At 47.5% G+C, this 18,214-nt stretch overlaps 1 protein-coding gene across 3 annotated transcripts; it reads left to right on the top strand.

The window, feature by feature from the left end:
* The first annotated feature begins 5,211 nt into the window (after positions 1–5,211).
* Positions 5,212–11,374, top strand: LOC109768947 (uncharacterized). 3 transcript variants are annotated; one of them, XM_073504604.1, is made up of 8 exons: positions 5,212–5,833; positions 6,586–6,714; positions 8,339–8,380; positions 8,518–8,752; positions 9,531–9,701; positions 9,788–9,907; positions 10,809–11,018; positions 11,118–11,374. In XM_073504604.1, exons 1-5 carry the CDS (start codon positions 5,363–5,365, stop codon positions 9,560–9,562), a joined length of 909 nt encoding a protein of 302 aa, XP_073360705.1. In that variant the 5' UTR covers positions 5,212–5,362; the 3' UTR covers positions 9,563–9,701; positions 9,788–9,907; positions 10,809–11,018; positions 11,118–11,374. The 3 variants fall into 3 exon arrangements, with proteins under 3 accessions (XP_073360705.1, XP_020183268.2, XP_045087970.1); XM_020327679.4 differs by having other exon boundaries at positions 9,520–9,701; positions 10,809–11,343; XM_045232035.2 differs by lacking the exon at positions 9,531–9,701 and having other exon boundaries at positions 10,809–11,343.
* Positions 11,375–18,214: the final 6,840 nt, after the last annotated feature.

The following is an 18,214-nucleotide window of genomic DNA, read 5'->3' as shown; positions in this document are numbered from 1 at the left end:
GGAAGGACATGATCATGACGGCTCCGGTGACCGAATGGCGGAGGAAGAAGGAGACCATGATGACAGCTCCGGTGACCGAACGGAGGAGGTAACTGTTGCAAAGTCCAGGGAGGTATATATATTAATTAAGTCTATGCTGACTAATTGATGCATTAATTGTTTTGCTATGTACATATATTAATGCTTCTTCCTTCTTTTATAGCCCTCCGGATCGAGCCAAACTTTCGTAACGAGACGAGGCCCGAAGAAAAGGTTGCGCCAGGATGAAAGGTTCACGATCACAGAAATTCCGAACGATGGCCAACTGATTGAACCCAAGCGGACCAAGGACGCATTTGTTGCTCAGTGCGGAGCTATTGTTAGGGACACCATCCCGATCAACATCCAGCAATGGAATAAGCCGGCTAAGGACGACCCTGAAGTTTCTTATGTCAATGATAGACAAAAAGCTGATCTTTGGACCTCGCTGAAGGCAAATTTCACCCTACCGCCAGAGGAGGATCCAAATAAGCTAGTTATAGAGCCAAAGGTCAAGTCATATGCTCTTAAGAAGATGGCAGATCTATTCAGGAGGTGGAAGAAAGAGTTGAACACAACGTTTGTTGAGAAAGGGAAGACTCCAGAATTCACCGGCTGATTTGAGAAGATAAGAGATCATTGGCCCGCATTTGTGGCCTACAAAACATCAAACAAGGGTAAGAAAATGTCAGAGACAAACAAGAAAAATGCTGCAAAGAAGCTGTATCACCATCACACGGGGTCAGGTGGCTACCTCAAAGCCTGGCCGTTGTGGGACAAAGCTGAGAATGACCTGATTGCTAAAGGGGTCCAACCAGTGACACTAAACTGACCAGACCGTTCAAGGACTTGGTTCTTCGGGGTTGGGGGAACTTTGGACCCAGAAACAGGGGAGTGTTGTTGGACGGACGAGCAACTTGCAATACCCGTCAACAAGCTTCAGGATTATATCGCTGCATCGCAAAAAGGGACGTTCATTCCCGACAGAGAGAAGGACCAGCTGACCGAGGCCCTTGGGAATCCTGAGCACCCTGGACGAACACGAGGCACCCCAGGCTCCGTTGCGTGGGTGCATGGGTTCTCCGACGCAGGCGGTTACAGATGCCGAGAGAGAAAGAGGAAAGCGGAGTTGAGCAAAATGCAGAAGGTCAATGCAAGATTAGCGAAGCTAGAGGAACTTGGAGCTGCCGGCCAACCATCTCAGTGGCACGAAGCTACCCCGCCATCTCAGCGGAGAAGCAGCATGGCTTCCAGGGAGCTAGCCCAGCTTGATTTCACGGCTCCTCTCTACCTCGTGGATACTATCACGGAGGCTTAACATTGCGAGCTTATGACGAAATGGCAGAACCTGACTTTGAAGCGGCTGTGGGCTCTGTTGTACCTCCTCAAGCTGACGGATATTTTCACTGCCGTACAATTCCACATGGCTATGCTGTTGTGATGGTGGATGAAGTAATGGAGGGATTTTAGGAGCTGGAGCTTGACCACCCTACAGGTGAAGGGGAGATTCATCTGAGAGCTGCTTTATGAAGTACATATCTATGGAGGAAGGCGTACATCAAGCTTCCAAACTGGACGCCTCCTCCTCCGGCGAGTCAGGGCACCCCGCCTCCTCATCTGCCTCCTCCGGCATGTGACGGCACTTCGGCTCCTTCTTCGCCTCCTCTGACGACCACTCCGCCTCCTCCGGCGCGTGAGGGCACTACGGCTCCTCCTCCGCCTCCTCCGACGCGTTGGAGCACTCCGCCTCCTCCGGCGTGTCAGCGGACTCCGCCGCGTCAGCAACGGCGGAAGAGAGAGGCCGTCGATCCGGCAGCTAGTAGTACAAGTAGAGGCGGGAAGCAATTCAAATACGGTCCATCTCTCAAGGCTCTGAAAAACTTACCATATGAGAGGACCGACAAGGAAAACGAGGACATCTGTCGTACCCAAGTGAGGGACCATTTTGCACGGAAACCTCCACCTCTGGGTAGATGCGGTGAAAGTGAAGCGCACTACCGATGCCCTTAAGCGACCACCACCGCCTCCGCCGGATTCCAACTATGTGTGCATTATTAAAAGGACATATAAGGAAGCGGAGCGGTCAGGAAGTACTTGCAGTGATGCAAGGTTAGCAGAACGAAGAAGTGGGAAAAAAATTCCCCAGCTCGGCGAACAGGCGAAGCAATCGTGCCCCCCGCTCAAGGTGTCTAGCGATATCGTCGCTAATCATCCGGGGATGGTGCCCGGTACCAATCCTGCTGATTACCTGAGCGATGATGTAGAGTTTGAAACAATGGAGGTGGACGAATTCAAATACGAGTACGGGAAGCCTCTCGTCAAACCTGATCATCCTCCTCTAACAACGATGATGCGAAGATTGCATGAATGGTACATGTAAATCTGCAGCGAGTCTGGGAAGGATACTGTGACGCTGAGAGTTAAAGAGGAGCACAACCTCGTTGGAATTGATCAACCTCGTTGGAATTGATCAATTGTCTGTTGAACTTGAGGAGTTATTCCAGTTATACAATCAAATGGCCCTCGATAAAACACTCGTGACTTGCTACTGCCTGTAAGTACTACTTATGTAATTAAGTCTCTCTATATAGCTCAGCTCGTTCATTGCATGTATATATAATTATCCTCACTATATTATGCAGGTTGAAGATCGTCGAATGCAGAAAATCACAAATCTATGACATTGGGTTCATTAACCCAAATATCATACATGAATGGACAGTTAAACACAGTGCATGCGCAACTTCCTCTTTATTCTACTAGAGATTAAGCTTGAACGGGGAGTAGTAACTGTCTTAGACTCGAGACAAAAAAAATCCCCAGGACTATGCGTACATGACTGAAATGCTCCAAAAGTAAGTTCAATCGATCATTATCGCACCATATCGGCAACTTTGTTCATTTCCTAATATCAAGTAATTATTCTCTTTGTCTGGCAGGGTTTGAAAAGAGTTCACCGCAATTGTTCCGGCACTGCCGATGGAGCTGCGATTTACACACCTGAAAGTAAGTACTACTAGCTATTTCCGCGCATCTCCCATTGATTCTAGCTAGTTTCATCAAAACCATTAAGCATGTTTGATTATCAGTTTGATTGAACTCTATTTCTCGTAAAGTGCTTGTGGCAGGAAGCCGGGAATGATTTTTGTGGATACTACGTTTGCGAGTTCATCTACAACACGACAACCTCTAAGCGGGGCTACTCTAAAAAACAATATGATGTACATAAACAAAAATATTCACAATTTTATTTTATTACCATCATTTGTGTTGAGTTTCATTTATATATATGTATTGACCCCCTTTTTTAAATTAGATGTGGCAGATGCAGGATGAACTCCTACCACATGATCGCATACGAGCAATTCAAGAGGAATTGGCGGAATTCTTTCTTGACCACGTCATACATAAAGCCGGAGAATACCATGAGGAAATTGATATAGCCCCTAGATGTTAGGGTTTGTAAGAGATCTTATATTGTATATATGTAGCTAGTAGCATCGGATGGATATACGAAAACTTGTTGTTCGACCAATCTCTCGGAGAAAGAGATGCCACTTATCTCTGTATATGTTCATGACGATCCTGTGTACTTAATGGTTCCTTCATTTGCTTACTAGCTAGCGTGCCGAGTTCTCTCTATACGTATAGTAGCTAGCGTCGACCAAGCACGGAGATAAAGAGAGGTCACTTCTCTCTATTAGCTAGCTAACACAATATGAAACCCCTAAATTAACCCTCCAAAACCCCACCCCCCCTTCAAAAAAAAAACAAACAAAAACCCTAGCTCCTGCCAGCTGCTGAGGCGTGGAGGCCTTTTGGTCCCGGTTGGTATTACCAACCGGGACTAAAGGTCCTCCTGCCTGGGTGCCCCGCAGCGGCCACGTGGAGCCCCTTCTGTCCCGGTTCGTAAGTGAACCGTGACTAAAGGGTTTGGGTTTTAGTCCTGACCCTTTAGTCCCGGTTCTAGAACCGGGGCTAAAGGGCCTCTAGAACCGGGACAAATGAGTCGTTTTCTACTAGTATACGGATTTGATGTGCGTTAGTTACGGACCCCCGCCCCCTACCAGCTAATTCTCCCGAACCCCTGAGTTTCACGAGGTGACCCCTTACCTCCCTCCATTCCAATAAGATGTGCTCCACGCCAGTCCGTATGATGAATTCCCGTAAAAAAAGGCATGTAGCTCTAGCATTGCTCATGTAGGAATCCGGATAGATCTAAGTGAAGCAACTCCCCTTGAATCTCCTCTCCCCTCTTCTCCTTCAGTTTCATGGTAGATGTGATTGTTGATTGTCTTGCCCCCTTCACGAAAGAGGTGAGTTTTGAAGTGATGAAGGCAAGGCCAGTGGGTATGAGCGATTGCGCTCATAACAGTGCTCGGCTTGTGTTCTATTTACCTCCCTTTTTAAATAGGAAAGTTGTTCGTCTCCTCTTATAATCCTTAATCTTGAGTTTGATTTCCTTAAAATGCCTAAAAACTTGCGATCATAGCCAACAACCAAGTTTCTTCGAATTTTTACAAATATGAAATAAACTGAGACCGAAAGCAGGTGAAAATCGTAGTAGAACAATCGTTGCGCCCCTTGCCGAGCCCGCCGCAGAAACCTAGCATGACCCGTATATAGCCGCACCGTCAGCTTCCGCCGCAGCAGCACTCACCGACGCCTGCTCCACAACCCATCCATGGCCGCCCTCCGCAACGCCGTCGTCCTCCATAGTTCTCAGCCGCCGCCGCAACAGTCGGTAGGGTTGGGAGAGAGATGCCAGTTCTGCTTCTTTTTCCCGTGCTATACAACGACGACAATGGTGTCCATATATCTCAAAGAACCGGACGCTCATTTTAGAGAATTGAACGGTTCAGGGTAACGGGAAGTGGCGAAAGTGTCATAAAGGGCATGAAAATTAGACCTAGTGTTAGAGAAGGAAGAAAACATTTTTCCCAAATGCCAATTAGGAGATTGTGAATTAATAACAGCTCAAAAAAAGATTGAGGATTAATAAGAATTAATTAATTCTCAGTCGGTTGTTCCTTTAAATGCATCTAGCCAAGAATGTAGTGTAACTCGTTTAGCTTTGATGGATCAAACATTTCCAAAATTGGCTACCAAATTCTTCACGGTACTAGTAATTGTGAATGAACTCGAAATTAAACTCCACCGCCGTTTAAAGAAACGCCGTCTGCCCACCCACCCACCCTTCCATTCCGTCTACCTGCTCCACGCTTCTCCGCCACGCCACGCCACTGAACACAAATCCCTAAGCTAAACCCTCGTAAAATCGAAGGTGGGAGAAGGGGGGAGAGGAACGGGAGGCGGCGGCGGCGAGGTGATCGAGGAGAGGCCCATGGATCGTCAGGGGAACGGGGATCCGGGGGACGACGAGTCGGCGACGACGTCCTGGGAGGTGGGCGGGGGCTCCGAGGCCGGGGCGGAGGTGACGGGGGTTACCCGGGGCTCCGAGCCTGAGGCGGAGGGGGTCCCGGGTGGCGTCCTGGCGGGGGTGACCGCGGGCTCGGTGACCAAGCCGTCCAAGGTGGGTGGAGGCTCCAATGCCCAGGCGGAGGCGTCTTCCAAGGCGGGCGGGGGCTCCGTGGCCGGGGCGGATGGGGAGGGGTCCTCTGCTAGCTTCGCGGCGGAGGGGATGGGGGTACCTCTGGTCCTGACGGCGGCGGAGATGGCCGCTCAGGGCTTCGACATCGGCGTCGACATCGTGCTGGCAGGCATGGAACAGTATGTGGATCCGGTCGCCTATGCAGAGTTCGAGGAGGTGATGCTGGCCGCCGACAACCTCCGATTTGCTCAAAATTCGCGCCAGGTAGTAATGTTATGCCATTGCTCTGTTTCCTACTCTGCTCATGTTGAGATTGGGAGTGGGAGTGGGACTGGAATGGAAATTTATGACGAGGCCTGTCGGCTACGGGTGAAGTTCATCCAGAATCCGCTTAAGGTGCGTGCGTACTGCATGCGGAACTAAAATTAGCGTTTCACCCGCGTATATATGCGCATGGGAGGTGGTTAGGCTGGATATGGTGGGACAGCAATCCCAGGTTGAGGAGCCAACTGATCCCATTGTTAGTTTGAGATGGTTGGTGAGAACCTCTGCAACCGCTTTGACAGGGCAGTTTTGGAATGAGATCGGCCTACAATTGGCCAGAACTTACTGCACTTGTTTGGACAATTGCTGGGCAAACTTTTGGGGCTCTAGATGATGGCCCATTGCTATGCATTTATCCATCTGTGGATGATTTTGTCTTGTCAACTTATGTTGAACTAATGTCAAACCCAAAAGTTTATGTCGAACCAATCATGCTTTTGCTTTTTGATGCTGTGAACGTCTACTAATTAATATGAAAATTTTCATGCTTTAGTCTGGTTTTACTTGAGTTTTCATGTACTTATAGATGATTGCAAATATGTCTTTGCCTTGCCCTTGTTATAGTTCAATGCTGCCAACTGTTTTCTCGAATATACACAAATGTCTGTGGCTTGTGCGGACGGCTGCATGGTCGTGTCCAAGCATTTGTTTGAACGTATTTCTCCATTTGAATAATGTGGTGTTTGATGCAGGTACCCCCTGCTGATACCTTCCAGCCTGTAAATGAAAATGAGGTAAATGTGGATCCGGACGCCGAGGCAGAGTTCGACGCGATGATTCTGGCCGCCAACAACCTCCGATTTGCTCAACAGTTGCGCCAGGTAGTAATGTTAATTTGCTAGTATTGCTCTGTTTCCTACTTTGCTCGTGTTGAGATTGGGAGTGGGAGTGGGAATGGAACCTTCTTGTGGAAATTTATGACGAGGCCTGTCGGCTGCGGGTGAAGTTCATCCAGAATTCACTTAAGGTGCGTGCGTAGTTCACGTGAAACCAAAATTAGCGTGTCACCCGCGTATATATGTGCATGGGAGGTCGTCAGGCTGGATATGGTGGGACAGCAATCCCATGTTGAGGAGCCAACGATCATTTGCGGTGATCCCGTTGTTAGTTTGAGATGGTTGGTGAGAACCTCTGCAACCGCTTTGACAGGGCAGTTTTGGAGTGAGATCGGCCTACAATTGGCCAGAACTTACTGCACTTGTTTGGACAGTTGCTAGGCAAAGTTTTGGGGCTCTAGATGATGGCCCATTGCCATCTGTGGATGATTTGCGGATGATTTTGTCTTTTCAACTTATGTTGAACTAATGGCAAACCCAAAAGTTTATGTCGAACCAATCATGCTTTTGCTCTTTGATGCTGTGAACCTCTACTATTTAATATGGAAAATTTCATGCTTTAGTCTGGTGTTACTTGAGTTTTCATGTACTTATAGATGATTGCAAATATGCCTACGCCTTGCCCTTGTTATAGTTCAATGCTGCCAACTGGTTTCTCGAATATACACAAATGCTGACAAAATAACACCTGAAATGCTGCTAATGGTACGAAATGCTCAAAATTCCAGGTGCCCAGAAAATTTTGAAACGATTCCAGTAAATCAGATATGCACAAGTCTGGGAAATTCCAGCCAATTTGGCTAACTTCTTTGGGATTTTCTCTGGGAGCATACTCCTCTTCCAAAATCTACAGAGCTCATCTTTCAGCACCTTCAGGCTTCTTCGTTTTACCTCTTGGCTCTGGAATTCCTAGTCTTCCCCTAAGCTCAAAGGCTTTGCCTGTCTTTCCTTCTCCTAAACGATAGGCTCAAACACCAAGGACATGCTTCAATGTCGTGTATTCCTCCTAGGGGCTCTGGTTTATATTCTTTGGACAACCGGTGCTTTGGAAACGAGAGACCTTCTTTTCTGGCACTGTAGCTTCAGCACCAACTGTTGCAACTCTCTTGATATTCACCCTCGTCTTCCCCTGCTGTCCATGGAAGAATTAATTGGAACGCCAAAGTTTTTTACAGCATATGCCCCTGTTGGGCTTTTTGGTTTTTAAATTTCAAGAGGGATCTCTTCCTTCTTGCTTACAGAATGAAGGAGGAGCTTCCGCCGCTCTTAGTGCTTGGTTATATTAGCTTGAGGCTGGAGCTCTAGTGCCAAGCCTGCTTTTGTGCTTTGTGTTTTGTATAGCCCCTTCTCATTCTTATCCATGTAAATATTCCCCCCTTGTATATTTTTCCTCTTATTAATATTTTTGTATTGTTGGGGCCTACACTACAGTTTCCGTTCAAAAATGTACTTGTTGAGCTTTGGTTCTAACTACTTTGACCATGGTCATCTGGACCAGTTAATGTTAGCTTTCAGTTAAGTGTATGGCTTGTGCGGACGGCTGCATGGTCGTGTCCAAGTATTTGCTTGAACATACTTCTCCATTTGAATAATGTGGTGTTTGATGCAGGTACCCCCTGCTGATACCTTCCAGCTTGAAAATGAAAATGAGGTAAATGAGGAGGTTTACTTCCGTAATTGTGCGAAGTGAAGGATCTAAGCAAAATCTGTATTTATTTTCTAGTTCTTTTCATTCTTGGGATTGCTTCTTTTCGTGTTAATAAGTTATTGCAATCTGCTTGTCTCTAGGATGAAAGGGTTCACACCAATCAATCTGGCTTTTCACTGTATCAGGGAATTCATAATGATACACTATATGGATCTTCCATATCTCAGCAGATTCATAGTGATACTTTACATGGTTCTCCAATACCTCAGGGGGGTGATAATAATACATTACATGGATCTTGCATTCCTCAGGGGGGTGATAATGATCGTGCATCTGCAACTTGGTTCAAACTTAAGGTCCCTAGTGCGTTCCAAGGTATTACATATCTGATATATTTTCCATTAAAATATCAGCGTACAAATTTTTATATCTCGGGCATGCATGTTACTCTATGTTCTCTTCTTTCCGGTGCTATGAGTAATAGTTTGAGCATAGCCACTTGTAACTGGATCATGGCACAAAACACAATTGTTTCAGAATGTTGAATTATGTTGATACATCTACTAACTAGTTTGAACCTTTAGGTCTCACTGCCCTAGAAAATTCCGAGGTTCACGGGTTTGCAATTGCAAATGATCTCAAAGAAGGTTTTAACACAGGGCCGGCTCTATATTTTGCGGGGCCCTAGGGCGAAGTTAAAAATAGGCCCCTACACTGATAATATATGTACACATCTATAAATATATAGGCGCAAAATATTAAAGTTTACATCTAACCACACATTCTTATTTAGAGACGTCTATAAGTAACTGATAAGCGCTTAAGTTATAGGCAGGCGGCCGAGGCGAGGCGTCGAAGTCGAACAGACAAGCGAACCAGGAGGCGAGACGTCCGCGTGCCTGGTCGATCGATACTGTGCCTTTTCCTCTCCCGATCAGGGGCCTTTTCCGCTGGGCCCTTTAGCACAAACCTTTTTTTCAGCCCGTATAAAAGCAGGAGGTATACATACACATATGTGGTGATGCCCCCCCCCCCCCCCCCCCCAAACATGGGCCCTTGGGCGTCGCCCATGTTCGCCTAGGGCCAAAGCCGGCCCTGTTTTAACACCAATCAGGGATGGGCAACTAAAAATCAAATCTTAGGGCTTTTGCAGAACTGCCCAATCTTTCAGCTCCAGCAACATGAAGTGTCTGCTATTACTGATGAAATTAGTCGCGGTGCTGTTCTCATCATACCTGAAAGCAATGTGGATGAATTACTGATGACACTTGAATACACCTCATCTGGAAAAATATTAAAAGAACACGGTCCATTTAAGTTAAAGGTATGGAACTTGTTGAATAAATTTTTGTCTCTTGTCATTTTGCTTGTGGTATGAAATTTCCAGTGACCATCTTGGTTATCATATAGGTCTCCGGCGTTACCATAAACAAATTTTGCATCAAAGGAAATTTATGGAGTAGAAGGCGTTAGACCATTGATGACACATGCCATATGTTTGAATGGCCTGCCAAACCAGTGCGAAATGAGGTAATTGTTGCAGACACCTTTTGCTTTTACATTGTGTTTCTTTTCGTTCCTCCAAATAAATTGATAATGCAATGTACTAATACATCCTGCTTGCCAAAGAGCTCATGTGTTGAGCCAGCCTTCTTTTGTGCTTTGAGCTTCTCATCCCTCCACCTTGCAGGCCTAAAATATAATTGTTTCTTATGAAGATTTACATACGTGTCCAAATGGTGTATGCTCATATTATTAGGCACAGTCCCGACTCCCGAGCTGATAATATGTTGGGTGATATAGGCAGTAGTATGTGCATTGGTGAACAGAAAAAGAAAGGCTAGATGATGGCTTATCTATCTAGTAATTAACAAGCCACTAGAAGCAGAGAGAGAGAGAGAGAGAGAGAGAGGGAGAGAGAGAGAGAGAGAGAGAGAGAGAGAGAGAGACCTTCGCTGATCACGTCTTTGCAGAATCTTGCAAGTAGTTCTCACATAGTAGTATTGACTTAGGTACGATAGAAGATTTTTAGATACGACGGTGAAGATGTGAAGTTGTTTTACTGGAATCTGGATGGGGCAGAGCCAGGGGGTGGACAGGATCTGTACCGCAAAGTAAGGATGCAAATGGCCTACTTGCACGTACGTCCTAGGTGGATCACAGCAGCGTGTTTTACAGCTTGATTGGACGCCATGCCACACAGCAGCGCGTGTTTGACAGCCTGATTGGACGCCACGCCACACGTGGGTTATGATTGGCTTAGAGCGTTTGCCAAATAGATTTTCCTATCTTGAATGATACATCTACTTCAAGAACATGCATGTAGTATATATTGCTTAATAGTAATATGTTGGCATCCATGATCTCCAGAGATGTAACTCTTGTTTTTTCTTATATATGCCAACCGCTGAAGCCGCCGTTGTCTATGCAGACACAGGCAGTACCCCCAAGAAGGACGAGAGCAAGGACTACGGAAGAGTTGATCGCATCGAACGCAGCTGTGGTTGCATCACATGACAGAGTGCTAGAGTCAAACGCTGCTGTAGTGGAGTCAAACGACAGGCTGACGGCTGCCATCAATCAGCTCACCGCCCGCCTCGGCGAATCCAGCACCAGTAGGCCATGAAGTGGGGCAAGGAAGGTTGGTTAGATTAGTTAGGCAGAGGCGCTGTGCTGCTTGCAAACGTTGGGTCGTATGGTCAAATGCTTGCTGATTTTTTTTTCTAATGCCTGCTTGCAGACTTTGGGCCCTATCGAATGCCTGCCGGATTTGTTTGTAGTTCAAGTTTTGCCACGATGATAGATATCCCAGCTGGATGACAGGAGATAGGTGGGTTTACCTTTTGCTGGTATTGCTGAGAATGGTTCTTTTGTTGGTGGTTCCATTGAGAAACTAAACTCAGCTGTGCGAATTGCAAAAACTAATTGGTTAGAGCAAAGTATAAGGGAATATATCTTATCTGTTACATAGTGAGTGAATGCAATTTTCATTTCGAATTCTCCAAGATAGCGCAGCATTCTAAGGGTGTTCAATGCGAATGAGAAAACAGAGTATCTACGTCCAACAAAAAATAGTTGATTCCTATCATGTCCCAAACCATGTGGGAGGCAAACATCACCAGCAAGCGCACTGGGAACGTATTGGATCGCGTCTATATAGTCGTTGCCCCCAGTTCCCATCTCAAACAGATCATGGTGCTTTTTTCTTTTTCTTTGAGATTATCAGGGAGGGGTCATGCTCCCCAGTTCCATTGCATTAATGAAACCACAAAAACATGCAGCGTTCCAAGGTTCAGAGAAAGCTGAAAGAAAGTAAAAGAAAATGCACACCACCATATAAATAGGCACACTTCTTAACTACAAAGGCAATTCGCTTTTCATTGGGGCAATACAGCGAAGCATACTGAATCCAATCACATGAAACCTCATTATAAAGTCAAATGCACTGCATTCAGCATAAACTTGCCATGCTACCATAACCACACGACAGGTGTGGTCAGCCCTTCATGTTGATGAGTATCAGAATGATGTTGAGTGGAAGAAGAGAAGAAGGAAAGGAACTTGCCATGCTACTATAAATGATGCGCAAGCGAATACATTATAGCTAACCAAACCCTGTAAGTACTCAAAGAGTTACCGCAGGCAGAGGTGCAGTGGACCTAAGGCGCTTACAAATCAATTTGATGAGCTCCCATTTAGCCTTACAGAACAGTATTGCAGGTTTGAAGTCCCTCCCGTTTACTGAAGCAAGGAAATCTTCAGGAATTTGCTCTGTTTAGCTTCAACAATTCCAAAGGGCAGCGATCGTAAGATCGCCAAAGAAATTTCAAGACAAACAATTCAAAGATGGTATTGTCTTTTCTTTGGCCACCAAATAGATGAATTCCTCGGAGATTTTAAACATAGATTACTATATATCTTCTTTTTTAGGCAAGCATATATCTCTTTTCTAAAAGCTGGTTTATGTTGTTTTCTCACCTGGAAAACTGCATCAAACAAAGAAATGAAATCGACAGTCTCTTCTAAATATCTGTGTTCGAAGTGTGTGATCGATACTCCTTGACCAACTTGGGAAAGAGAGATCCTTCAATTTCCATGAGCCTTGTAGGTTTGTCAAACTCCACTACTTTCCCTGGAAATTTTCATACAGAACTCATTTCTACGGGAAATATCCACGATCAATTTGGTACCCTCAATGAATTTTTTTTTTACATTTCTTATAATTTGCCAGCAGGAGCAGGGGCGGAGCCAGGATTTGAGCATGAGGGGGGCCAAGAACTGAACGGTCGGATAAGCAATATAACGTAGGATATGAGAAAGTTCTAAATTTACTATCTATATCTTGTGTAACAACATTTGTTTTGAGATATAACGCAGGATATGAGAAAGTCTTAAATATAATATCGACATCTTGTGTAACAACATATGTTTTGAAATAAGCCGGAAAAGCTACATTTCTGTCGTTAACTATAGCTCTACCACCATAACAACTCAATAATCTCATCATTCTTGAAGCGATTGAAATAGAGATTTACTGGTGGTGTACTCCTACCTATTCTTGAAGCCGAGCGTCGAAGCCGAGCGTCGGGGCTCCTCGCCGGACCAAGCCGCGATAGAGCTTGGCTACCGTCGTCGGAGAAGAAGACGGGCTCCTCCGCTTGATTCCTCGCACGGGAGGTTGATGACAAGCCGGGAGTGGAGCTAGCAGCAGGTCGTCACCAAGTGGTCCTCGTCATGTAGCAGGTGGCCGGGAGTGGAGCCAGCACCAGGACGTCGCCGGTCACCGACTGACCGGCCAGCACCACCGCCGTAGGGTCCCTATTGCTTTTTCCATAAAAGCTACAGGGACTTGATTGCTTAAAAATGTTTTGTTGCAGGGACCAAATTGCTTTTATTCAAAACTTATAAGGACCTGATTGCTTTTTTACTTATTTTACAGGAACAGACATGTGAGCTCCACCTATCATAACGGTCAAAACTAACGGTGTTTACTTTTATGACACGTCAGTCCTGACGGGTGGGCCAGACATGTCATAATCCCAACTAAAATTTAACAGTTCAGACACTTGAGTTTTCTGGAACAACCAACCAATTTTGTGGTAGTTTATTGAGAAATTAAGAAAAGTGGCAGTTTTTTGTAGTCCTAACCCGTAATGTAGTTTTTTTTGCTATATACTCTATTCTTGAAGCATAAGAAATAGAAACTATTTTAGATAAATATCTGGCCTCATGCAATTCTATGTTACTAGTAGACAAACTAGTGTGTAATTTTTGATTAATCTGATGAAAATGTAAGTAGTTTATATAATTTGTAGGTAATCACATAATTGGCTGAACAAAAATTATGTATAGTGATTCATGTAAACGTAACTGCTGACGATGACATGTACCTAGGGTAGGGTCTTAGGCTTGATCTGGACACCCTACCCAAGGACACTGCCCTAGAGTCAAAGACATACAAAGTCTAACAGAAGATACCAACTGAAATCACTCTGAAGTGCAATCCACTCGACGAGAGATTCCACTCGGATATCCCAATTCCACTCGACCATGGTAACATCACTCGACCATATAAAGAATTACTCGGAGTACAGAAGGCCTACAGTCACCCCAGGATGGCAACGGTCAGGCATTCACTTCGTCGCCATAAAGATCATTAATAGCAAGCGTTACCAGTAACGTCTCAGTCTTAACTCACATTGAACCCTGTGTAACCGAGGGCTGCGAGGGGCCTAGCGCACTGTATGTAAGCTGCCCCCCTCCTCTGACACAAGGGTTCGCACCCACTGTAACTTCAACACATATCCAGTCGACAAGCCTCAGCGGCACCGAGACGTAGGGCCTGAACTCGTAAATTGTGCGTACAACCTCGCCGTAGTTAGGACACTACCTCCTCCTACGTACCCCCTACTCTTACTGTCAGACTCATTCCCACGACAATTGGCGCCCACTGTGGGGCAGGCGTCTGAGCGACTTCCGGTGAGGTTGCAGTTTTTTATCTCCATCAACATGGTTTCTGGCGGTGGTTTGTTCCTGGGCCACGAGGTCCGCCTCAGAGCGCTCATCTTCATCGCCGACGACTCCGCCTAGCTCCAAGAAGCCCCCCCTCGATGTCGAGACTCTCCTCGTCTGCGGGGCGACGCACTTTTGCGCGAGTGCTTGCGGCGTCCTCCGGCGGCAGCCGTCGACCCAGTATCGGTCGGCTCCCGCAACGTCCTCGTTCCCCGCTGTTCACCGTCGCAAGTGATGTGGTCGTTCGCGGCTCCAGCGGTGGGTGAAACACGTGGTGGCTCGCCAGTCAACCACCCCTCAAGTTGCGGCAATCGAGCCCGACGAATCCCATACGGATTGTTTGATCTGCCAACTGGTCATTCGGATACACTTTCCGAGTGCGAGAGTAACGACCCTGCGGCGGATGTCCTCATGGTCAACTCCCAGCGCAGCCCACCCGGATTCCGTCGTGGCGGCGGCGGTGGTGGAGGCAGCGGCAGGGACCCGTCGCATGAACATGATGAGTATTACCCTCAAGCCCTCACTTCGGAGCAGAGGGAAGAGTTGCATCGCCGCAATGTCCAGGCCCTCCAGGCCCCCATCGTTGGAGAGACCTCCGAGGCTCGGGCCTTGGAGGCTGCGTGCTTGGCCACCCTGGCTGAGCGTACACGTCTGGAGAATCTCCAATAGGCACTCGATGATCGCGCTCATCAGCAGATTCCAGGCTCTAGTCAACGGCCACAACAGTTGTTTCCGACTGAGCCTCGTGATGAATGTCAGGTATACCGTACTCCGATCCAGAATGTTGCAGCAGCAGCACGTATAGCAGATTCAATTCAGTCGTCCCGTTTAGAAGCTGGTAGAGGTTTGCAGCAGATCCGAGCATTGCTCCGGGCGGCAGGGGAACATAACTCAGCTATTTCTCAGTCGCGCAATAGAATTCATAGCAGATCTGTGGTTGCAGACACGGTTCAGTCAGCGCATAGCCCGAGATCACCTCTGCGGCATGAAGATCGTGGTTACTGCCAAGATCAGTTCCTTGGTCGGGGCCACGAACAGTTCGATCCTCGTTATCCCCGTGATGACCACCGTCGAGTGCTCACACCCCCTCCGAGGGGAGGTTCGTATGCGCCCCGTCGGTATGATGACAGGCGCACATTCGGTGACGAGCGGAGGGTTCCAGTCGACCCAAGAGATCCTGGGTTCGATGCGAAGTCACTCCTCGTGCAAGGTTTGGTGGACAGAGGCCGAGCTAACAGAGAAGGACTTCACAGAGATCGTTCGACTGGACGCTGGGCGTCCATTTCTGGTCACGAGTGTTTCAGCGGAGCCATCTAACCCACTGAGATCCCTCCCAACTTCAGATTGGTTGCTGGCGTGAGCAAGTTCACCGGTGAGTCGAAGCCAGACACTTGGCTAGAAGATTACCGAGTGGCAGTGCAGATTGGTGGAAGCAACGATGATGTAGCCATGAAGCACCTCCCCTTGATGCTGGAGGGCTTAGCCAGAGCTTGGTTGAATCAGTTGGCCCCTGGAAGTATTTTCTGTTGGGAAGATTTAGCCTGAGTGTTTATCAAGACATTCGAGGGCACCTGCAAGCGACCTGCTGGGCTCACTGAATTACAGCACTGCGTTCAGAAGCCGAATGAAATTTTGAGAGATTTCATCCAGAGATGGACTACCCTTCACACTACAAAAAAATACACTTCTGTAATGATACGTGTTTGTCACAATAGGTCACATTTTCTGTCATGCATGTACATCCATGATGATTTTATGACAGAATCAAGATAGTCATACCTGTGATGTCGTAGAAGTGTTCCATGACATTACCAAAATTATCATCACGGAAGTGTCCACTTCCATGGCGATAAATCGCGCGTCACAGAAGTGCTTTCGTCAAGGGTGGCCAACACGTGGCATCCACCGTAACGGGTCATCATTAAGCTATCGGGTTCCGGTTTGGATCCGATAACCCGTTAACAGCCCGGACCAATGGTGATTTTCCACGTGTAAAATTCTCATTGGCCGGAGGAAACACGTGTTGGCTCACCGTTGGGACAGATGTCATCCACTCATTGGACAGGAGGTGCGTATGATAGGTCAACACATGGCACGGCCCAACAGTAGCCCATTCCGGTGAAAAGGCCGGCCCATTTGACTTGGTCAAAAGGTAACGGGCCGGCCCACGGAAAGCCTGTTAACGACCTGTTCGTATATAGCCCATTTACGGCCCGTTACGGCCTATCGGAATTAAGCCTAGTAGCTTTATCTGGGCCATCCAATATGATTCCAGCCCATTATAACTTTCGGCCCATGTATGGCCCATGATGTCTTTCGGCCCATATGAGGCCATTTGTAACTCTTGGCCCATTAACGACGCGTGGTGAAACTGGCCCGTAATGAACAGTGCATCGCTTTATACCCATTAATGGCCCATTATTCCGTCGGGCCGTTTCCAACCTGTGTTATCTTTCGGCCTTCTCAGGACCCATTTATTCTTGGGCTCATTTCCAGCATTCGGTTACTTACGGCCCGTTACTGGCATTTTCTGCTTGTGGGCCAAATTCAGCCCGTGGTTACAATCGGCCCGTTAATCCATTGGGCCGTTTTCATAGCGTCATCAAATACGACCGATTAACGACGACATCGAGATGATTTCTGTTTATCGATCTTTGTGTTTTTTGTGATCCCTCTCATGTGCGCAAGTAGTCCACCTCAGGCGGGAGAGATGTAGGGGATTGGTAACGTGTGATCATGCCTAACACTTACTGTAATATGTGCGGTTACTTTGAGTATTGGTGTTGGATGAACACTTAAGCAAAACCGATCCTGCTACCAGGGCCCAACATTCTAACTAATCTATACTCTACATGTCTTCCATTTCTCTGAAGATTTTGTTTACAACACAACATCAAACTCCAATTCATGAATTGATAGATAAGGATCGTTGTCGAACAACTCTTCTTCATTTCTTCTTGAGGGCAGCTATTTTCAGAGATTTTGTGGAGTGTTGTGATTAACGGGGCTATGTGGGTTATTTTACGTAGCAAGCCCAACTGTGGAAGCAACATCTACAAGCATCCAAATCATTGGCCATCTACTTCTTAGATCAAATCAAAACGGAGGCGCTGGGTGACTGGAACCTGTCGGAGCCCGTGAGCGCATTGTTGCTGAGGTCGCCGTGCCGGTGGACGGGCGTGTCGTGCAATGCCGACGGCAGCGTGCCTGAAAACTTGTCTGCGGCCCAGGGCGCCTCGCTGGAACGACTGGTGCTCACCGAGTCACCGACACAAACCTGTCGGTACTCCGTACCCATCCCGCCTCAGCTTGGCGACTTGCCGGCGCTCACGCACCTCGACCTCAGCAACAATGCGCTCACAGGCCCGTCCCGGCGAAGCCGAACGTAACGCCTATATATTCTCTATCGATTGTTTTCGTGTGCCCATTTGTTCGCTTATGCCGGCCAGGGAACTGGAGAGCCTCGCCGCCGACTCCAACGGTCCAACCACCTTGAACAGCATCGCTGGCCCCTCCCGGCGAGCCTCGGCCAGCTGAAGAACCTTGACACGCTGACCACTACACGGCGCTGCTCTCCGGCTCGACCCCACCATAGCTCGGCGAGTTCTTGTGGTGTCCGTTGTGCAGGCCGCGACTGTCCTATGCAGCTACATGGCGACGCCGCTGCCGCAGCCGCCTGCGGCCGGTTCGTCACGCTCGCCGACACGTCCTCTCACAGTCACAGCCACCACACCTAGGAACCACCGTCATGGCGCCATGAGCTCCGCCTGCCCGCGCACCACCGCCACCTCAACCACGTGAGCTCTGCAAACGCCCACCGCACAC

Source organism: Aegilops tauschii, chromosome 7 (assembly GCF_002575655.3).
Source record: "Aegilops tauschii subsp. strangulata cultivar AL8/78 chromosome 7, Aet v6.0, whole genome shotgun sequence".
Lineage (NCBI taxonomy): Eukaryota > Viridiplantae > Streptophyta > Magnoliopsida > Poales > Poaceae > Aegilops > Aegilops tauschii.
Note: the sequence above shows the minus strand (reverse complement) of the source record. Positions and strands in the feature narration are given on the sequence as shown.